The following is a 23,867-nucleotide window of genomic DNA, read 5'->3' as shown; positions in this document are numbered from 1 at the left end:
TCCAATAAAACCATGAAGGTAATGGTGTCGAGCTAGATGCTCGGTCGAGTAAAATCATGATGGGCATGGTGCTGAGCTAGGCGCTCGGTCGAGTAAAATCATGATGGACATGGTGCCAAGCGAGGCGCTCGATCGAATAAAACCATAATGGGCATGGTGCCGAGCAAGGCGCTCGATCGAGTAAAACCATGAAATGACATGGTGCCAAGCTCGGCGCTTGATCGAATAAAACCATGATGGGCATGGTGTTGAGCGAGGCGCTCAGTCGAGTAAAACCATGAAAGGACATGGTGCCAAGCTCGGCGCTTGGTCGAATAAAACCGTGATGGGCATGGTGCCGAGTGAGGTGCTCGGTCGAGTAAAACCATGAAAGGACATGGTGCCAAGCTAGACGCTTGATCCAAATAAAATCCATGTTGATCATGGTGTCAAGCTAGACACTTGATTCAAGTAAAATTCATTTTGATCATGGAGCTGAGCCTGATAAGGTACAAAAAAAATTATTATATTTTTTGCAGGTGAAAGAAATGGCGATCTATCAGATGAAGAAAATGGAAACAAAGATCCTTCTAGTTTAGGAAGGGGATGTCGATCTCACTCGTTCCAGTTTGTAAGTTTTAAATTATATCTAGGAAGATTCTCCCTGCACCCAATCAATTTTGACTGGTACCCAATCGTTCTTTTGAAAAGACTAAAATGTCCTTAATGAAATGAAAATTAGGTTAAGGATGTGCACCCAATCCAGGCACCCAACACACACAGCAGCCACCCACTGTCGTTTTCATTCTTCTTTGCGCGCATTCTCACTTAGGCAGTGACGCTTCATCTTCACTGAGGAGCGACGTCCATTGTTGTGGTGACTAAGGCAACATCATCTGTGAGGGAATTGGAAGGCGACAAAGAACGAGAAAAACGAAGTCACCGGAGAAGACGACACGCATAAGTTTAGTTTTCTCTTTGCCTAGGCGTTCCAGATATTTTAAGTCGGATTGCTTAATCACCTACGAATATTGTTATCCAGATGTCATTTTGTTGGTTCCAGATGTGTGGTATCCGAAAGTGTGATTTTCTACTGCGGATGCCTATGTCCGGAAGCAAGGTTGTTTGCACTGTACTGCTTAATTCTGGATAAATTTATCCATAACCCATTTTCCACTTATGGACATTTGTGTCTAGAATTAATCTTTGTCTTACGGATATGTGTGTTTAGAATATTAAACTGGAAATATTAATTTTTACGCATTTTTATATCTGGAATGAACAACAATGCCTTCCGGACTCGTGCATCCGGAGGTCAATATCCAGGTTATCGCCGTTTTTCTTAATAAAAAAGACGAGGGCAAAATGGGATTTTAAAAATTTCGTCGGGTGTCAGTCAAAATTGATTGGGTGCAAGAAGTAATTGTCTTATATCTATTGCAGGTAAAAGAAGTTTCTAGCCCAATCATGTGGTGAAATGGATTTGATACCGATCTATGTAAATAATGCCTATGAACTTATTAGCCTCATTGGCCTACGCTTGAGGCTGGGGGGCATGTTAAGTCATGGGCCTGACCCGATGGAATATAACAAATGGCTCATCTTTCGACCTTCAAACTCACCATTGCCTCATTGGCCTACGCCTGAGGCTGGGGGGCATCTTAGGTCATGGGATTGGCCCGATAGTTGGTCATTTATGGTCGTTTCCCGACCTATGTATCTAACGTTATGAAGGAGCACAAATAAAGGGATTTCAATCAATTAGCCTTAATCACTCAATTATGACATAATCATGACTAAAGGTGGAGAGGTTACAATTCAATCTATATATACCAAATTACACTATACAGAAAGGATCATCTCATATATCTAATCTAATAAACAACACATGGAGTACTCTCAACTCTATTTTATATTATACTCATTATATTTTATGCTCTTACTGACTTGAGCATTGGAGTGTCATCGCAGGAAGAGCCACATTCGTTCCCAGAAGGTTGAATCACTAGAGCTTGAAGGAAGACCACTAGAGCTTGTATGATGGATTTGTAAAAAATTAAATAAAAGCAAATAAATGATTTGGATGAGTCAATTACTAAAATTAGGATTGGGGTTCATCATTCTCACTCGTTTGTATTCTTAATAAAAAAAACATATAACATTTCATCTTGATTGACATTAATGCACATATAAAATCATTCATATTGATTCATCGCATACAAAATTATTAAGATAGTTTCCTAAATATCGATTCCTCGCATATTTATAAAAACTCCTTATCATTACGAACAAATGTTATAAAGCAATTAACATTTCAAATCTATTCCTAACATTCAAATATGTTAAGCATTATCATTTAGGTCAGATGCTTAGAAGTACTTTCCAGACAAATCTAAGGATCAGAATCATGAATCAAGATTCAAACTTTAATAATAAAATGATAATATCAATCATTAATCAAAAACATAAAATTATAAATGAATATCACCTTAATACATGAGTTTGAACAGATTACTCTCAATCCCAAAGGGAAGAATTAGCCACTCATGTTGGTCATTACAAACATTGAAAGCAAGAAAAGAAGATCCAAGATGTTTCCCCTTGACGGATGCCTCCTCTAGGGTTTTGTATCTCTCCACATCCTCCCAATGATATATATAGTTATGTCCCACGCCTTCTATTTAACTTAATTGGGTTTGGGCTAAGTGAACATCTCGCTTAAGTGAGATATTACTTACTTAAGCACGTTTTACGAGAAAAAATCCAACTTCACGGGAGTGAACTCGCTTAAGCGATCATTGGTCAAGTTTGAGCGAGTTTTCAATGTTCTAACTTTGTCTTTTCATCTTGTCTTTAACTTGTTCATTCTTCTTTAACCTTTTTATCTCTATTTTCCCCTAAAACCATAAAATTAACACAATTTGGAAATAAATCATTCACATTCATCTTATAATCAGAATTATGTAAAAAAATTCATATTCCTAAATTAGAAGTTGAATTATAACTATTTTATCAATTAAAATTTATAAGTGTCTATCTTTTTGTATGAAATATAGTTGAATTATGGCACTTATCAGTTCCAAACTAATAAAAGGCCCATAAAGACTTTAATCCTAGTAAATAAGATTAATACAATGTGTTATCTTGCATAAGTTCTTAATATTTTCCAATTGATCACTACTATAGTTTCTAACTTCATAAAATATTTACTTTTCAAAAACATCATTTAGTTCAATCCCTAATGTCAAAGTTGATGTGAGAAAAGACTAAAAGTAAAGAGATTTCACCAATGAAATAAGGCTAGACGTTTACATATCTCAAAAATCAGAGTAGAGGTTTACTCATTAATTTTGTATATTTAGCATTCATACAATATTAGAAATAACCTCTTTAGTTGATATACTACTTTACTTGTTGATTGGTATTTGATTTTGTTGAATAATGTTTCTTTCATTATTAAAAAAATACTTAATTATTTCAAGTTCTTAATATTTTTTTGTTGTATTTTCAAATTGAGTCCCTATTCAATTTTCTTCGTCTATTAGTACTAAAAAAAGTTATATTTTTCAATTGAGTCTCTTCTATTTAATTTTTCTGTTAAATGAGTGGCGTGGTTGTTATCTTGGCCCGTTACTTTACTTCGTTGTCTCCACATGTTATTTTGTGATAATATTAAAGAATATAGTTTTGTGATTAACATAATATACATATTTTATTGTTGGGTGAGGATAAATGAAAAGGAAAGCAAAAGAAAAATCTAAATACAATGTTGGGAGACTGCATAACAAGTGTGTGGTTGAACAACAAAACAATAATGATAGAATAAGGGGTAAGACCAAATGTAAAGAAATTGGTTGTAAGTTTTTTTATCCTTCAGGACCTTCACATGCATCTCCAATGTTATCCTTGTTAACACCATATTTAGATTTTCATTTTAATTTTCTCTTTTTTTTTCGTTTACCTCCATACCATACATTCTCATTTTCAATTTCTTTTCAATCTCATCCAAAAAAAGTTGTTCGTTATTGTTTTAAACAAAAGCAATAAAAGCCACCTGACACAAATAGATTTCATTATTGGATGTCCTTCACTTGCAACTCCAACTCAATGTTTGTTATGTTGTTTAACATCACGCTTGTTCTAAATTCTCTTAAAATTGTATTCAAGTTTTCATTTTGTTTTTGTTTACCCTCAACCAACAATAAAAATCACTTATTTTGTTAATCACAAAGCTACATCAATTAATATTAACACAAAATAACATATAGAGACAACTAAATAAGGTTATGGGATAAGATAATAGTTACATCACTCAATTAACAAAAAAAAAAATAGCAGAAACTCAATTGAAAAATATAAAAACAATTTAGTATCCAAGAGACCAAGAAATTTAATAGAAATTCAATTGAAAATACTTAAATTTATCAACGACTTTAAACTTCATTAAATTTTTAAACTTTTTTACATGAATTTCACTTCAGGTACGTCTATATTGCAAAGAGTTAAAGAGTAAGCTTTCCAGTATTATTTTAGGCGCTCCGCAAGACTACATGCAAAAATATCGCAGGCTGGTAGCTCTATTCTGTTTAGGCAAGGTATGTCCTCTGCGTCTTTGTCTGATGGAGATATTGACAACTGTAACCAACGGTTGTTTGTATCTGACCTGGTGGTGGAACCGTCAAAACTCTAGGAGATCAGTAATCGGATAGGGATCAGGTGTCGTGGGGATCAACAGGAGGTTGTAAAGGAATATTCGTGTATGGAAACAAGAGACTTGGAGTTTATGAGAATTGTCGAGGAGGGTAAGAAGGATGGGTCTTTATGATTATAGTAAACTTAAACATTAGAGGTTTGGGGGGAGGCACAAAGGCACGGTATATGAGACATATTATAGGAAGGGAGGGAACAAATTTTGTTTGTGTGCAAGAAACTAAGTCCAAAGAACTCTCAGATACAAGATGCTTTTCTCTATGGGGTGATAATATGGTGGGGTGGATGCATAACAAAGGAGACGAAGGAAGTGGAAGCTTGTTGTCTATGTGGAATAAAGAAGCCTTTGAATACGAAAATCATTTGATGGGAACAGGCTTTATTATCATCTTTGGCCATTACATAAAATCATCCTCTAGGTGTGTGGTGGTAAACGTCTACTCTCCATGCACGCTGAATGGTAAAAAGAGTTTGTGGGAGGACCTTACTAAAGTAAAAATGGCTCGCCATGAACCAGCTTGGTGCTTTTGTGGGGATTTCAACGCGGTAAGAAGCAAAAGTGAAAGGAAAGGCGTTAGAGGTAGGGGAGAGCAGACAAGTGAGTTAATTGGCTTTAATAGTTTCATTGACTCCATCTTTCTACTAGAGTTACCTCTAGTAGGTAAGAAGTTTACATGGTTTAAACCTGATGTAACGGCAAAGAGTAAAATTGATAGAGTGCTTGTAAAAAGAGTGGTTGCAGCTTTGGCCCATGAGTAAGCAATATGTATTAAGAAGGGAAGTGTCAGACCACTGTGCTATGGTGGTTAAGTCTATAGAGAAAGACTGGGGTCCCAAACCCTTCAGAACCATTGATGCTTGGTTCCTGGAGAAGGGTTTCAGTAGGATGGTGCAAGACAAATGGCGGTCCTACTCGGTGCAGGGGTATGGCTTGACGAAGATTAAAGAAAAGCTGAAACTCCTCAAATCAAATCTGAAGTCCTGGAACATGGATGTTTTTGGCAACCTTGACACTACCAAGAGGAGGATATTACAGGATCTGGAGGCTCTAGATGGTCAAGATTGCTTGGGGGGTTTAGTGGAAAACGATAGATTGAAAAGATTGGAGTTGGTTAGTCTCCTGAAAGAGAATGATAAGAAAATTGAATCTCTCAATTGCTAGAAGGCGAGAGCTAACTGGTTCAAGAATGGTGATTCTTGTACTAGGTTCTTTCATTCCTCCTTGAGGTGGAGAAAGCTCAGAAACGAAGTGAAGGGCGTCCAGGTGGGGGACCATTGGTGTGAGGAACCAAGCACTGTCCGTTCAGAAGCAAAGAAGCTTTTCGAAGCTAGATTCAAAGCAACGAAAGATTTAGGGGTAAGACTGGATGAAGTTGAATTCAAGTCGTTATCTCCGACTGATAACGAGGGTCTCCTAGCATCTTTCTCTAAGAAAGAGATTACGGATGCAGTGTGGCAGTGTGAAGGTACAAAAAGTCCGGGCCCAAATGGTTATAACTTTAACTTCATCAAAAAGAATTGGGAGTTGCTAAAAGAAGATTTTGTGGCAGCGCTGTCCCTGTTTCATGAGACGGGAAGTATTCCGAAGGGCAGTAACGCCTCTTTCATAGCTTTGGTTCCTAAAGTTAGGGACCTATCCAAGCTCGAGCAATATAGACCCATCTCATTAGTTGGAGCTATGTACAAGATTATTTCGAAGGTTTTAGCTAGTAGAATGAAGAAGGTGTTGCCCTCTTTGATAGATGAATGTCAATCAACCTTTGTGAAAGGAAGAGGGATCTTAGACAGTGTTCTTATGGCCAATGAAGTTGTTGAGGATTTAAGGAGAAGTGGGAGAAGAGGGTTGTGCCTAAAGGTGGACTTCGAAAAAGCATATGACTCGGTTAGATGGGCGTTCTTATATGATATGCTATCCAGGATGGGGTTTCACAACCTCTGGATCGCATGGATTAAAGGATGTCTGGAATCCGCCACTGTGTCTGTGTTAGTCAATGGGAGCCCTACGGAGGAATTCAAGCCGACTAGAGGGTTAAGGCAAGGAGACCCATTTGCACCCTTCCTTTTCCTAGTTGTAGCTGAAGGCCTTGCTGGGATAGTTAGAAGTGCTAGCAAAACCACTTTGTTGATGGGCCTCAAGTTTGGAAGGAAGGAGATTGAGGTGTGCATCCTCCAGTTTGCGGATGACACTATTTTTCTATGTGAAGACTCCTTCAACAATGTGGTAACCTTGAAGGCCATCCTAAGGGGGTTTGAATTAGCCTCAGGGTTAAAGATCAATTTCCATAAGTCAAAGCTTGCAGGCATCAATGTTCAAAGTAGTGATGTAGCATGTTATACAAAGACGTTGAACTGCAAACAAATGGGAGTACCGTTTAAATATTTGGGCCTTGAAGTGGGAGGTAACCCCAGGAAGAAGCAGTTCTAGGATCCGGTCCTTAACAAGTTAAAAGCGAAGCTCAGTGTGTGGAAAGGGAGATTTTTATCCATGGCAGGGAGAATTTGTCTTATCAACTCTGTCATATCTGCTATACCTCTGTATTATCTCTCCCTTTTCAAAGCCCCTGACTCAGTCTATAAGAGGATTACCTCTATCCAAAGGAGATTCTTGTGGGGTCGGGGGAAAGCAAGCCAATTTGCTGGGTTAGTTGGGAAGATGTGTGCAAACCTAAAGAGGAGGGAGGATTGGGTTTAAGAGAAATACGAAAGTTAAATCATGCTCTCCTAGCTAAATGGAGATGGCACTATATCTCTCAAGAGGAGGGAAGGTGGAAGGAGTTATTGGACTCAAAGTATGGGTTAGAACCTGGAGGCGTCCATACACTAGTCAAACTCCAATCTTGGTGGTGGAAAGATCTCTATAAAGTGTGCAAAGAGGGAGGAGGAAAAGGATGGTTTCAAGAAGAACTAAGCTGGAAACTAGGGTGTGGAGACAAAGTAAAGTTCTGGGAGGAGGTGTGGGTTGGAAGCTCTGATCTCAAATCCTTGTTTCCTAGACTGTTCTCCTTATCCTTAAACAAGGGGCAAATAGTGGGTGAAGTTGGCGTGTGGATTAATTCGGACTGGAGATGGAGGCTGACATGGAGGTGTGCCAGATTTTAGTGGGAATCATCACTGGAAGCATACCTCTTTACACTACTATCAGGGGCACTAATGAGAAGGAATGACGTGGATGTGCAAGTGTGGGGGAACGAAGAACCAGGCCATTTTTCTGTGAATTCTGCTTATGAGTGCCTTGCTAAGCAATCTCGTGGAACCCAATCCGATGTGTTTAATCTCCTTTGGAAGACTAAGGCATTCCTAAAGGTGATCGTGACAACTTGGAGAGTGTTGCTGGATAGAATCCCAACAAGGGTGAGTTTGAGTAGGAGAGGGGTGATGATGGAATCTGCGATATGTGCAATGTGTCATCTTAAGGAGGAGTCTTGTCAACATATCTTCTTGGAGTGTAAATACGCACAATGGGTATGGTCCTTGTGCTTCAAATGGATAGGTATCTCTTCTGTTAATGATTTCAATCTGCACTTTATGAGTTTTTATCTGAGCAATGCTAGAAGAAGCAAAACTTGGTATGGAAAGGTGTTTGGGCATCTGTTATTAGGTGTATCTAGGACCAAAGGAACCTGATTGTATTCAAAAAAGGGCTAGTAGATGCGGATGAGGTGTTTCAGAAGGCTCAACTCAAATCCTGGCTTTGGATGAAGCACAAGGTGCATTCCTTTACTTATTCTTTTGTAGACTGGATTTTTAATCCAATGCTTTGCATTAGAAGTTATAATTAGGACTCTCAGATGCCAAGAGTTTTAAGACTACGACCTATACTGGATTTATAGTTGGTTGGAGGTGTTGGTGGGTTTGTCACGGCCTGCAGCTGGTGCAAGATGGAAAGGACATATGTGCTTGTTTGCAAGGGAGTCAAAAGGAATGTTAAGGACATGATGGAGGATTCTGTTTTGATGTGTCTTATAACATACCAATAGAGGCAGGGTGTATGCTGGTTCAGGGTTCTTTTTGCAGGAAACAAAAACTGTTTTTTATGTGGTGTTTTGGTTGTTGTGGAAATCCCTAAGTGTGTTTGTTGATCAATTAGTGGTCTCACATGTGGATGGTAGCAGTAGAGGTTGTGGTTGGGATTCAGACATGTTGGGGGATGTAAGTCGAAGTTGTAAACTCCAACCAATCTAAGTGCGAGATGGACCCTGGCAAGTAGGAAGTTGGTTTCTGATAAAAGTGAGCTTAAAAGGAGCAAGCAGGGGGAAGCCGAAGTCCAAAAAGGAGCGAATTGAAGATGTTGCATTGAAGTTATTAATTCTGTGACAAGTGTTATAATTGTGCCACTACAAGCTGGGTAGAAGGAATGTCAATGAGGTGGTGGAGATAACCAATATTTTGGTGTATTTTGATGGTTTTGTAGCTGCAGTTTGCAGTGCTTATAGCATTCCAATACGAGCACGGTGCTAGCTGAAATAGGATGTCTAGCTTATGCAGCAAACATTATCTATCTATTACTTCTGGGGTGTTTGTTCATCTCTTTATTCTTGGAGATTCTTAATGTGGTTTGGTTTATGTAAAAGAGTTGGGATACCTCTTTTGTATCCCTCTTAATTCAATTTCATTCTTTACTAATAAAAAAAAAACTTTATTCACCAATTTAATTGGAAAGTGCCAAGTGGAGCAGTGGAGGATCAGACATTGGACATGATTAAAAGTATTGGGTTCACTATTCATAGAAAAATTCCTCTTATAACAATTGCATAAGAATTTAATGTTATAGATAAACATAATAACTTAAGAAAATATATAAGGGAGTATATCCTCAGCCTTTATTGGTTATAGTAGGTTTGGTTTATCTAGTTTTTTGCAACTAAATTTTAGTTTACTTGTTCGAATAGGTTGAAATTTTAATACCATTTTTTAATTATTTTTTCAATTAAAATATAATTATTTTTTTAAAATTTGAGAAATTTATCAAATTAATAATTTAATTAATTATTTTGATTTTTGTTAAAATAAAATTATTAAAAAAATCAATAAATTAAAATTGTGTTGTAACCTAAAAAAATCACTGATCAAAATCATGTTAAGGTTGACACAACTTTGTACTTAATACTAAAGTTAAGTTATCTTGACACGACTTTATTATGGTCAAAATCGCATCACAGTGTCATGACTTCTTCACACTAAAATTATGTCATATTAGATGATTTCTCAATCACGTAATTTTTTCCAAACTAACCACATTTCGATAATAAACAAAAAATTAAAAAAAAAATACCCCTAAATATTAAAAAAGTCAAAAAAAAGAGTACAATATAAAGATGAAATGAGGATACATTATTTGATTAATCTTATTAAATTTTAATTATACAATTAGCCTAACTTTTTTGCATTAAATAATTTGTTGCAATGTTTAAATAAATTGTACGAGAACTTTTGTACAAACTAATTTCTATATAAATTAATTTTAAATTACAAAAATTAATTTTCTTTTATTTCTCTCATAAGTCCAAATTACTATATATCTTATTTTGATATATGCATAATAACCAGGGTTATCTCAGTGTCGACATGAGAGGGTTTCATGTAAATGTGGTGAGTAATGTTCATTCACCCAATGTTTCATGACTAACTAAATGTATAGATATTTCCCATTAAGATTTGGATATCAAAACTTTGCCAACTATATTTCAAATAATTATATAATTTTATATATTTATCAACGTGGTTTAGTATTAACTGCCAACAAGATAATTAGTTACTATTGAACATTTCAATAATCTCGTAATTATATTATATTAATCAAATATATATGTAATTGTATATAATTGTATTAATTTACAATTATAAATTGGGGCATAATCAATCGTATTTTTACATGTATTTAATCACATGTTTACATGTATGCAAGATCCACAAATTCAATACGACCGATACTCGTTATCTGAATCTAATATAAATTCATAAATTGGGGCATAAATCTCCCACATTAAGCTTAGATAATACACTCTAAATTATGATCCAAAATCCTAATCCGGCACAATAACAAAGAACTCATAATAATCATATAAATAGTTATATATTTACGTGAAGAAGGTACGACATCATCACGCATTAGTTACACCGAATATCGAATACTAAGATCTCACCGGAATGTTGGGGTGTCTTTTCCAAGTACCATCTGGACTTGGAATTTACAAAGAAGAGGACAGTGAATAAGAGAAAAAAGACATTCAGTGAAAGGAAGAAGTAGAAGACGAACGATCAAGCAAAGAGAAAGATAATAATTCTCTCAGTCCTGACCGGTTGGAGAACAAAAGTTCATATGAGTTTAGTCTTTGATATGGAGTTTAAAATGCATCTTTTCTATTAAACATGGTGAAAAAATATAAATAGAATTTGAATATAATTTATAAACAATTTTTCAATTTTAAGTTTAAAAGTCATTGAAATAATTTATTTTGGGAAGAAAAAATGGGTCGTTGACATTTATTATATCAAATAAGATCAGTATCATAAGATGATCTTAGGGTGAAGAGCTGAAAGTTCATGCATAGCATATTCATATTCAAAGCTAAAAAACAATACAAAATGATAAAGTGGAGGTTTGCGAGAAATAACACGTGGTCAAATGGGTCGTACATAGTAAACTTAGCAATTATAGAAAAGCCTTGGCTCCAATATTTAGGGTTTTCGAAACAAACGAAATAACTTGTATATATATTATTAAAAAAACTTGTATTGTTAATTTAATGGCAAATGGTTGGAACTTTTACCTTTATATTTTTATTGCCATTGTTCCCTAGTGCTTTTTCTTTTTCTAGTTCTTCAAACATGTCAAGAAAATTAAACTTAATAAGTATTTATGTTTTACTTTTTTGTTCAGGAAATTATAGAACATCGAATAAATGGAAAATATTATGATTATATAAACCAAAACAATTGAGAAAATTAGATATTGTTGTAAAAGATATTACTAAGAAAAAAGATTAAAAAAAAAAAAAACAGAGTTCTAGCAAAATTGAATTTAAGAGCTTTTTACTATCTAGAACCATTCTACTAAAATCATATGATTATTATTTTATTATTATATAATATTTTATTAAAAAAATAGTTGTTATATATATATATATATATATATATATATATATATATGTAATGAAGTGTGGTATTAAAGAGGTATTGTTTTTCTATTTTGAAATCATTCACGTAATCTCTAAATATCTTGGAACAGAAACTACATACGTCTGTATTTGAAAACAAAAATCTAAGAAACGTATACAAAAATACACCTAGCTTACAAATACTGATGACTTCCAATGCTTATAAATGCCTCATTCTGCATTACTAATTAATTATACAGCAAATTAAAGATACACACAATACAATACAATGTTGACTTGTACTATCTGAGAGGTTGTGAAAATTGGAACATGTACGAAAGAATAATTCAAGTTGATAAGAAAATATTTATTATAAATTATGATATTTTATTGTCATTAAAAAGTACTTTATAAAAGATAAATAAATAAATAAAATTAATTTTGGTTACACGTATATGTTTAAATGATAAACAAAACACATAAGCACATGAATTATTATAGTTTTGAAAGTTATGATATTTTATGAAGTTTTAAAATAATGTGATATTTTACAAAGATTTTTAAATATATATTATTTTATAAAGGTCGTAAAAATTGGAACAAGAATTGCACGAAATAATAATATAAGTGGATAAAAAATATTTTTTTATAACTTAAAACATTTTAATGTCATTAAGAAAGTACTTTAAAACATAAATAAATACAATAAATGTAATTAATTTTGGTTAAAAAAACACTTGAATGTTTAAATGATAAATAAGTAAAAAAAATACAGGAAGTACATGAATATTTATAGTTGTGAAACCTATGCTATTTTAAGGAAGTTCTGAAACTCATATTAGTTTAGAGGTTGTGAGAATTGGAACAAGTATTGCACGAAAAAATTATTAATTTTGGTTAAAAAGCACGTAAATGCTTAAATGATAAATGATTCAAAAAATACATAAAGCACATGAATGTTTATAGTTGTGAAACCTATGATATTTTATAGAGGTTTTAAAACTCATGATATTTTACGGAGGTTCTGAAACTTTTACTATTTTACGAAGGTTTTAAAACCCATAGTATTTTATAAAGGTTGTGAAACCCATAATATTTTAAAGAGGCTATGAAACCCATGGTATTTACGGAGGTTCTCAAACCCATGGTATTTTATGGAGGTTCTTAAACCAATTGTATTTAACTAAGGTTAATACTGATTTTTTTAGGGGTTTTAAAACACCCCAGGTAACACGTTCCCCATAGATGATTTAGCGTAGGAACTGCAACCTAGGATAAATGACTTAACGAAGGTTTTAACCTTTGGTAATGTAAAATTAAACCTCTGTTAAAACAATTTTTTATTGTAGTGTAGATACCAATTTAGAAACTATTTATCAATAATAAAAACAAATTTAGATATCAATAATTTTTTTAATCTCTAAAATAATATCTAATTTAATCAATATAGCAACTAATTATATTTTGTCTCAAAAATTGATTTTATTTAATCATTTTCTTTTAGTGTATTTAATTTGTAACAAAAGTTGTACCGATTGGATCCGAATGATAGATGGAGGTCTCAACATCCGACTAGAGCCGACCGACACGATCAGATTCATTAAGACAAACAGAAGATGAACAAGATCAAACAGCGATTAAGCATTAGGTAATACACTCTTAATTATAATTCAAAACCCTAATCCGACCCAATAACAAAAGACCCATGATAATCATATAAATAGTCATAGATTTCGATAAAAAGGTACGTCATCATCACGCATTAATTACACCGAACACCGAATACTAAGATCTCACTGAAATATTGGAGTGCCTTTTGTACGTACCATCCGGACTTGAAATTTACAAGGAAGGGGACAATGAAGAAGAGAAGGAAGACATTCAGTGAAGGGAAGAAGTAGAAAGCGACCGACCAACCAAAGAGAAAGGTAATAATTCTCTTAGTCCTAACCCGTTCGAGAACAAAAGTTAATTTAAATTTAGTATTTGATGATGAGTTTAAAAGGCATCTTTCTATTAGACATGTGAAAAATTATAAATAGAATTTGATTATAATCTTTATAAACAATTTTTCAGTTTTAAGTTTAAAAGTCAGTGAAATAATTTATTTTGGAGAAAAAAATTGGCTCGTTGACATTTATAATATCAAATCAGATCACTATCATAAGATGATTAGGCTGAATAGCTGAAAGTTCATGCATAGCATAGTCAAAGCTTAAAAACAATACAAAATGATTTTTTTTTTTTTTATCAGCAAAACAATACAAAATGATAAAGTGGAGGTTTGCAAGAAGTAACACGTATCTTATTATGTGGTCAAATGAATCGTAGATAAAATTTACAATCATTGTGATTTTAGTAAACTTTGCAATTATAGAAAAGTCTTGGTTCCAATATTTAGGGCTTTTGAACAAACGAAACAACTTGTATATATTATTAAAGAAACTTGTATTGTTAATTTAGTGGCAAATGGTTGGAAGTTTTACCTTTATCTATTTATTGCCATTGTTCTCTAATTCTTTTTCTTTTTCTAGTTCTTCAAACATGTCAAGAAAATTAAACTTAATAAGTATTTATGTTTTACTTTCTGGTCAGGAAATTATAGAACATCGAATAAATGGAAAAGATTATGATTATATAAACTAAAACAATTGAGAAAAAAAAAAGGATTGAATAGATATTGTTGCAAAAGATATTACTAAAAAAAAAGAATAAAAAACAGAGTTCTAGCAAAATTGAATTTAAGAGCTTTTAACTATCTAGAACCATTCTACTACATTCATATATGATTATTATTTTTTTATTATATAATATTTTATTAAAAAATTAGTTGTTAGGTAGATATATATTTAATGAACTGTGGTGTTAAGAGGTATCATTTTCCTACTTTCAAATCATTCACGTAATCTCTAAATATATCTTGGAACGGAAACTACATACGTACTGTATTTGAAAAAAAAAAATCTAAGAAACGTATACAAATACACCTAGCTTACAAACATTATAAATACCTCAGTTCTGCATTGCTAATTAATTATACAGCAAATTAAAGAAAACACACGACACAATGTTCACTTCTCTGCATGAAAACTCTTCATGCTGGTTTTTCCTCCCAATCGCTACCTTAATCATCTTCTTTTTACCTACTCTCATCAATCTTTTATCCAAATGTAATCACAATTTCAATTCTGCAAGGAGCAAAAAAATCTCACCACCATCTCCTCCAAAGCTTCCAATAATAGGAAATCTCCACCAACTTGGCGCCCTCACTCATCGCAATCTCCAATCCTTTGCTCAAACCTATGGCCCTTTAATGTTACTTCACTTTGGAAGGGTGCCAGTTCTTGTGGTTTCCACAGCTGAGGCAGCTCGTGAGGTTATGAAAACACACGACCTTGTTTTTTCCAACAGACCACATCGTAAGATGTTCGATATCTTGTTGTATGATTCCAAAGATGTGGCAACTGCTCCATATGGCAACTACTGGAGGCAGATAAGGAGTATTTCTGTCTTGCATCTTCTCAGTGCAAAAAAGGTTCAATCCTTTGGTGTAGTGAGAGAAGAGGAAATCTCCGCAATGATGGATAAGATTAAGCAGTGTTGTTCTTCTTCGATGCCTGTGAATTTAACTGATTTATTTACTACAGTCGCAAATGACATAGTGTGTAGAGCTGCTCTCGGAAGGAGATACAGTGGAGAAGGAGGGAGTAAGCTTCGGGAGCCAATGGATGAGATGATGGAGCTGTTGAGTGCTTCAGTTATAGGGGACTACATACCTTGGCTTGATTGGTTGGGAACAGTTAATGGAATGTATGGTAGGGCAAAGAGAGTGGCTAAACAGCTTGATGAATTTTTTGATCAAGTTCTTGATGAGCATGTAAGTAGGAGAGGACATGATGTGCATGGTGCTGATAATGAAGAGCAGAATGATTTGGTGGACATTTTGCTGAGGATCCAAGAGACAAACTCCTTGGGATTCCACATTGATAAAAGAACCATAAAGGCTTTAATGCTGGTACGTAAGATTAATACAATGAGCTATCCTGCATAAGTTAACGTATTTACTTATTTTAAAAACCAAAGCCGAGGTTTACTCGTTTACTCATTAATTTTGTACCTCTAACATTAGTACAATATTATAAATAATCTCTTTAATTGCTATAATATTTGTTAAATGATATTGGGTTTTGTTGAATATATCTATTTTATTATTGAAAAAGATCAAGTTTCTGCTTCTTAATAAACTTCAGTAATTTTAATTTTTGTTAAATTTCGTTGTCTATTACTCAAAAAATATTTTCAAAAGTTAAAATTTTCTTTTACCTGAGTGATGTGATTGTTATTTTATTATGTTACTTTCTTTCTTAAAATTTAAACCCTAGAAAAATAACAATAAAATAAAGGTTAGGGTCAATTATAGAAAGTTGTATGTCTTTTTTATCCTTCACGATATTCACGCACAACTCTAATCCTATCCTTATTCTATAGTTTCTCAACACTGTATTAGATTTTGTTATTTTTTTTCAACGTTCAAGACATATACACTACTTTTCCAATATAAAGTTAAGTCACATATTAGTTGCACAAAATCTTAATGCATGTTGAGTTTATTTTCGTTCATGGAAATTCAAGGTAGACAATGAAATTGACAAGTGATGGGTATTTCTTTCAGGATATGTTTTCTGCAGGCACTGAGACTAGCTCCACAATCCTAGGATGGATAATGACAGAACTCCTAAGGCACCCAACTGTGATGCAGAAGCTAAAAGGTGAGATAAGGAATGTGGTTAGTGGCAGAAGTCGCATAACTGAGGAAGATTTAACTAGTATGCATTATATGAAGGCAGTGATTAAAGAAACTTTTCGATTATATCCCCCAGCTCCCTTGTTGCTTCCAAGGGAATCCATGGAAGATGCCAAAGTGATGGACTATGACATTGCAACTGGCACACAAGTAATAGTTAATGCTTGGGCAATTGCAAGAGATCCTTCTTACTGGGATAAACCTGAACAATTTGAGCCAGAGAGATTCTTAAATAGTTCAATAGATGTGAAAGGACATGATTTTGAAGTGATACCATTTGGAGCAGGGAGGAGGGGTTGTCCAGGAATAATGTTTGCCATGAATGTGATTGAGCTGGTCCTAGCAAACCTTGTTCTCCAATTTAATTGGGAAGTTCCAAGCGGAGAAGTGGGGCAACAGACATTGAACATGACTGAAACTAATGGCTTGACCAGTCATAGAAAATTTCCTCTCATAGCAATTGCATCCTATCATGCCTAAGAAGTTACTGTAAAAGATTAACATAATAACTTAGAAGAAAAAATAAGGGATTATATTCTCAGCCCATATACAATCTATTGTTATAGTAGATTTGGTTTATCATGTTATTGTTATTTTGCTATTGTAACTATAAGTTGTCCTCAATTTCTATGTGTAATATTTGATCAAGTGATCTTTATGATTCTATTTTCTAAAATTTGGTCAACTCTGTCTCTCTTTCTCTCTTTATGGGAAGGTTTTCTTTTATCTACCAATAATGACTTAAGTGCTTCCTTCATTTCAATAATTTTACTACCCTCTCCTCTTTAGGTTTAGGTTTATATAGCACACCATATATCTAAGACATGTTTCTCTTATTCACATTGGTGTTCCAAGTGAGTCTATTGCCTTAAACTTCTTTAATAGGAATTGTGACAAAGGATGTAAAATGGGAAAGGAACACCATTATTACAGACCAAAGACATAAAATTTGTCTCAGAAATTTTAGCAGTGTTTTTGCTATAGAATTTTCCTGGAAAGTGTATCTATTGTAAATGGTAAGTTAATCATGTCTTATATCTAAAATAGATAAATCAAGAAAGGGAGAGGAATAGTTAATACAAAGGATTGTGTTATTCGAAATGAGTTAGAAAAAGTATTTGGTGGAACCTCGGATAAAATGGAAATGATTATAATTATATAAACAAAAAAAATTGAGAGAAAAAAAGGATTGAATAGATATTGTTGCATAAAAGATTATAAAGAAAAAAAAAGAAAAAAGCAGAGTTATAGCAAAATTGAATTTAAGAGCTTTTTACAACATAGAACCATCAAGATTTTTCTAATAATTAAAATGTCTTGGAAACGAAGCTACATGCGTGCTTTATTTGAAAACAAAATCAAGAACAGTCATACGCACTTCCATAAGCACTTCGTGTTTCTTCGAATTGAAAATAATGGGAACACGTGTTAAGAAATAAGTGAACAAATAAGTGACTTTCTTTCAGTCTTATTTTTTTTGACAAAATTGATACCTTACGAAAATTATCGAGCCCAACGTAAAGATTCTGCACTATTACTCAACAAAATTTAAATAATTTTCAATAATATGATAATAAATAATTGACTAGTAAAACTCTCTTCCATGTATCTAAGAAGCTTCATTAATGTTTAATATTATTGCTTTTTATATCTATTGGTTCTAGGGTGTTTGTTCATCTCTTTAGAGATTTTTAATGTGATTTGGTTTATGTAAAAGGATTTGGATATCCCTTTTGTATCTCTCTTAATTTAATTTCATTCTTTGCTGATAAAAAAAAAATCTTTAACACTGAAATCATCTCACGTATACATATTTTGAACAAATACACCTAGCATATAAATATAGATGACTTTTACCGCTCACAAATATCTCATTAAAATTTATTATTATAGTCAACAAGATAATAATAACTACTACTTCAATACTTCTCGTTCTGGAAAATTCTGGAGGATAAAATTGCGATTGAAGTAAATTTGGTGAATAAGGGGGAAGTAACACGTGTTGTATGTGTGGGGAGGAAGAGGAAACAACTTCCCACCTTTTTTGCACTTGTAGGGTAACTTGGCTGATTTGGTCAAAGTGTTATGAGTGGGTTGGCTTGGCATTAGTGGTTCACCAGGACCCTAAAATCCATTTTCACAGTTTCGGATGGTTAAGGAAAGTGAAACTTGTTGAAGATGAAGCTTTGATGATTCCAAATCCAAGAAGGATGCTTAAAGTTGGGTTGTTGCTTATAGGGCTTTTGTTAAATCACTCTTAGTCCAATCCAAAGCTGAAACAATCAAGATCTTTTAAAGAAAACTGTTTCAAAGTAAGTGAAAAACAACTTGTTGTTTCTATGTTTCAATCGGTTGTTTTACACTTGGTGTTTTGGATTTTTGAAAATCTAAAATTGGCTGACTTTACAAGTCAAAACCATATCAATCGATTGAATCGAGGTTTCAATCGATTGTTTTTTTAAAAACATAACAGATTCTGTTTTAACTATCAAAACTATTTTGGCTTGATTGCATCTGTTTTGGGCTTTGTCTAACTGAATCAAACGACTATTTTTGTGGGCTTATAACTGGGTTTTGAATATCAATTAATAACACATAAATCAAATTACAGAAAATAGCTTGAGAATTTTTTCCAAAGAGATTGCAAGATGGTTATATGTTTTGCCTTGGTCAAAAGAGTGAAATAGGAGTTGTGTTTTTTCTTCTTGTATCAAGTGTAATCTTTCCTATTCATTCTTGTATTTCTGTTTACTTTTGAATACTGTAAAGTGTTTTGTATTTCAAGTCAGAGGGTGTTCTGACTGTGTGTGGCGGTGGTACATCAAAGAGGGAGTGTAGTCTTGAAGGTATTAAGATAGGCTTTTTGATGTGTTTGTTTTTGTAATCTATTATTAATTACATGGTGGATTATTCAGAGGTTGTTCTGGGACTGGATGTAGCTCAGGTTATGAGTGAACCAGTATAAAAACATTGTGTGTAAATCTCTCTCTCCCTCTCTGTTTTTAAATCTATTTTAAATATGTTCTTGTTGAAGTGCTAGTAAGAATAATCGATTGATTCGCAAAAACAACCGATTATTTTTTTGGTATCAATTTAAATACATTTTTGTTTCTTGGCATATCTGATTGCTTTATCTGTAATTCTGCATTTACTTTCATTCTTGGTCCTGTGTATGGATAGCAGTTGTAGAAGATTTGTGGAAACAAAGGAATAAGAAGATCTTTAAAAATGGACGTATTGATCATCTTGAAATTTTCACCATGTCTCAATTGAAGGTCTGGTCGTGGGTAACTACGAAGGTACGTTCAACATGTTTTTCCTACTCTAACTGGTGTCTTGAACCTCTAATATGTATGAGATCTATTAAAAATTATAAAAGGTAGAGGTTTGCCAACTGAGAGGGGTTCTGGGAGGACTACGACCCTTTAGGTATAGGAGGTGTTGTCGTACGTTATGTTTTTAGGGTGAGAAGGTAGATGTTACGCTTGAGAGCTTAGTGTTCAAAAGCTTAGTAGATGTGCAGGTGTTTGGTTCCATGTATACAGGTTGATGTATCCCTGAAATACCTCCATTATATATATTGTTTTTGCTTATGAAATAAAAACTTTTCATTCCTCCTCCTTCATTCTCTAATATACTTTAGTGATCTCTTCTTCACAATCTCTTGATTTCTTCTGACAAGTGGGTCTTGGTTCTCTCGAACAGGTGGATGTTGGTTCTCTCAAGCATATTAGTCTTGTTTCTCTCGAACAGGTTGCTTTCAGTTCTCTCAGACATGTAGGTGTACTTGCAAGGTGTTTCGATGATAAAGTCATAATTAATTTGATTAAGTGATAATCTCTCTAAAAACACTTTACTTAACTATTAATCAAGTCACCTATTTATGCTACTTTTTATTGGACTTTATCAACCTTATTGGGCTTTTACTTTTTGTACTTTATATTTATTGAGTTTGTTCTTAATATTTTGGACTTAATCTTTGGACCTTGATATAGTATTAAGGCTAGTCATTATTTTACATTTTCCTATTTTATAATTAAAGTCTTTTGATCCTTATTAATCACATGATATTTGGTAGAGCGAGAGTTTCTTGTAGTTGTGGCCTTTCAGCCTCTCAACCTCTCGATCATATTATTAATTGGACAGTACACTAACCCCCAGACATAAGGAGTTTTGTATCGACGAAATGCCGAAAAGACTCTTTGTTTAATTAAGATTGTTATATATATATATATGTGTGTGTGTGTGTGTGTGTGCGTGTGCGTGTGTGTGTGCGTGTGCGTGTGCGCGTGTGCGTGCGTGCGTGGGCGTGTGGGTGTGTGTGTTTCATTGCTTTAGTCCCCCAAATTAATAGATCCTTCATCGCTTGATCAGCTTAGACCAATATCCCTTGTAGGAGCTCTATATAAGATTATCACTAAGGTGTTATCATGTCGCATGATGAATGTTCTACCTGTGGTCAGAGATGATTGTCAGTTTGCCTTTCTGAGCGGTAGAGGTATGTTAGATAGTGTTCTTATGGCTAATGAAGTGGTTGAAGAGGTAAGGAGATATCGGAGGTCTGGGCTTTGTTTGAAGGTGGACTTCGAAAAGACATATGATTTAGTTAGGTAGAACTTCTTGCGTGATATGCTTCATAGGTTGGCCTTCCATAGCAAATGGATTTCGTGGGTTAGAGGATACCTGGTTTCGTCGCCTGTGTCAATTTTGATAAATGGTAGCCCCACGGAGGAATTCAAACCTTCTAGGGGGCTGAGACAGGGTGATCCCTTGGCCATGTTCCTATTTCTTGTGGTGGCTGAAGGCTTGGTCGGGCTTGTGAGACAAGCTTTAAAACAAAATATGCTAAAAGGAATGAAGGTGGGAAGAAATGGTGTTGATTGTTGTACGTTACAATTTGCTGATCACACTTTATTCTTGTGTGACGAGTCCTTCTCCAATATCCTCACTATCAAGGCGATACTTAGGTGCCACGAACTTATATGAGGTTTGAAAGTCAACTTCCATAATTCTAAATTGACAGGTATTTGTGTTGACAGGAATTCCCTTAATACCTACGCAAAATCTTTAAATTGCAATACCATGCGGTTACCTTTTAAATACCTGGGGATAGAAGTTGGAGGTAATCCTAGGAAGAAACAGTTTTGGGAGCTTGTTGTCAACAAAATAAATGCTAGACTCAGCTCTTAGAAGGAGAGATTTTTATCTATGGCAGGAAGAATATTCCTACTTAAATCGATCTTTACCACCATACCTCTTTTCTATTTGTATTTGTTTAAAGCTCCAGTTTCAGTGTGCAGTAGTATAATTAGTATACAAAGGAAATTCATTTGGGCCTGGGGCAAAGATAACAGGACTATCCCTTGGGTAAGTTGGGAGAAAGTTTGTAAGCCCCTTGAAGAAGGTGGGTTGGGGATTAAAGATATAAGAAAGTTCAATTGCACTCTCTTGGCGAAATGGAAATGGCGGTTAATGAGTGATTAAAAAGGGAAATGGAAAGACATCCTTATATCTAAATATTGCTCGGAAAGAGGTAAAAGTCTTTCTCGGTCGAAATATCAATCATGGTGGTAAAGGGATTTAACTGAAGTCTGTGGAGAGGGAGAGGAAGAAAGGTGGTTCAAAAAGGTTGTTGTTTGGAAAGTAGGTCATAGGGATAAAGTTAGATTTTGGGAGGAAGTGTGGGCACACAACATTAACCTTAAATTTTTGTTTCCTAGACTTTATTCTTTGTCAATGGATCAAGGTATGAAGGTGGGTGAGGTATATTCTTGGGAGGCTTTTAGATGGCAATGGTGTATATAATACATTTTCATAAGTCACTAGTGCAGAAATGTAAAACAACGACCCTTTATTTAGTGCGGCTTTGCGCTTAAACGCATTTGTAAAAAACGCGGTGGTATTTTTGAAATTAAATTGTTTTACAAATGCGGTTGTAGGGTAAGACCGCATTTGTAAATCATTTGAATTGATTTACAAATGCGGTCTTACCCTACAACCGCATTTGTAAAACAATTTTACCCTAAAAATTTGAAGCGCGCCACTAGTTTCACTTTCACTTTCACTTTCACTTTCACTTTCCTCTTCTCCGCTCTTCGTTTCAACGTTTTGCGCTCAGTTCAGTTTCTTCTCTCTGCGTTTTGTAAGTTTCAGTTTCACTCATTCGTTTTCGTTTTCGTTTTCGCATCATTCATTATTCACTTTGTTGCCATTGTCATTTTCGTTTCCTTACTTCGTTTGTGGCACTTAGGTTACTGTTCCATTAGTGTTCGCTGCTGTTTTCCTGCTCCGCCACCGCCACAGCTTCCGCCGCCGCCTTCGCCTTTGTCTTCCACTTCGATCACCATCAAGCTTCTTCACGACGGAAAGGTTGGTTTTGTATTTAATATTTATTTAATATTTTGAATTTATATTTAATATTTTGAATTTATATTTAATATTTTGAATTTATATTTAATATTTTGAATTTTTATTTAATATTTTGAATTATTATTTTTTTGTATTATAATATATATTTAATTAATAACTAATACAACTTGGAATTTATAACTAATAACTAATAATTTATATATTTCTGTGTATTTTGAATTTTTGTTTATTATAATTTATATATAATTTAATAAATTAGTTACGGAAACAATTAATTTATATATTATTATATATAAATTTGTATTATATAATTTGTATTTTCTTAAATTTATATTATATATATATATATTTAGTTAGTTGTTAATTACATTTTAATAAAAGTTTTATGTTATGTTAGTTATTGTTACTTTTAGAATAGAATTATCGTGTTTGGATTGAGTCCGGGGATGTTCGACCCTCGACAAATGTGTGAGATAGAATAGAATACTAATTATTAGAAAATCCTAACTATTCCAGAATATATAATGGATCGAGGTTGGATTAATGTTATTCGTATAAGTGATGAGTACGAAAGGGGAGTAGAGGAATTTATACAATTTGCGCAGCATAACGCGATTATTAGTGGTCATGATGGAGCAAAGATCAGGTGTCCGTGCGTTAACTGTTTGAATGGAAGGATACTGGATGTGAATATCATGAGGGAATTTATATATTTCCGTGCGTTAACTGTTTGAATGGAATTTATAACTAATAACTAATAATTTATATATTTCTGTGTATTTTGAATTTTTGTTTATTATAATTTATATATAATTTAATAAATTAGTTACGGAAACAATTAATTTATATATTATTATATATAAATTTGTATTATATAATTTGTATTTTCTTAAATTTATATTATATAT

General features: G+C 33.7%; 2 protein-coding genes across 2 annotated transcripts; both read left to right on the top strand.

The window, feature by feature from the left end:
* The first annotated feature begins 4,962 nt into the window (after positions 1 to 4,962).
* LOC150028104 (uncharacterized) lies at positions 4,963 to 5,448 on the top strand. Its single transcript, XM_090301046.1, has one exon. The coding sequence runs from the start codon at positions 4,963 to 4,965 to the stop codon at positions 5,446 to 5,448; it is 486 nt and encodes a 161-aa protein (XP_090157172.1).
* Positions 5,449 to 14,824: 9,376 nt separating this feature from the next.
* On the top strand, positions 14,825 to 17,275 carry LOC137837656 (cytochrome P450 736A117). Its single transcript, XM_068646748.2, has 2 exons — positions 14,825 to 15,801; positions 16,459 to 17,275. Exons 1-2 carry the CDS (start codon positions 14,854 to 14,856, stop codon positions 17,068 to 17,070), a joined length of 1,560 nt encoding a protein of 519 aa, XP_068502849.2. The 5' UTR covers positions 14,825 to 14,853; the 3' UTR covers positions 17,071 to 17,275.
* The last annotated feature ends 6,592 nt before the right edge of the window (positions 17,276 to 23,867 follow it).

Source organism: Phaseolus vulgaris, chromosome 4, assembly GCF_051622355.1.
Source record: "Phaseolus vulgaris cultivar YP4 chromosome 4, ASM5162235v1, whole genome shotgun sequence".
NCBI lineage: Eukaryota > Viridiplantae > Streptophyta > Magnoliopsida > Fabales > Fabaceae > Phaseolus > Phaseolus vulgaris.
Note: the sequence above shows the minus strand (reverse complement) of the source record. Positions and strands in the feature narration are given on the sequence as shown.

Bases quoted from the DNA above. Each gene is read 5' to 3' on its own strand.
- LOC150028104 (XM_090301046.1), top strand. From the start codon at position 4,963: ATGGTGGGGTGGATGCATAACAAAGGAGACGAAGGAAGTGGAAGCTTG.
- LOC137837656 (XM_068646748.2), top strand. From the start codon at position 14,854: ATGTTCACTTCTCTGCATGAAAACTCTTCATGCTGGTTTTTCCTCCCA. The intron at 15,802-16,458 runs GTACGTAAGATT...TATTTCTTTCAG, and splicing joins CCATAAAGGCTTTAATGCTG to GATATGTTTTCTGCAGGCAC.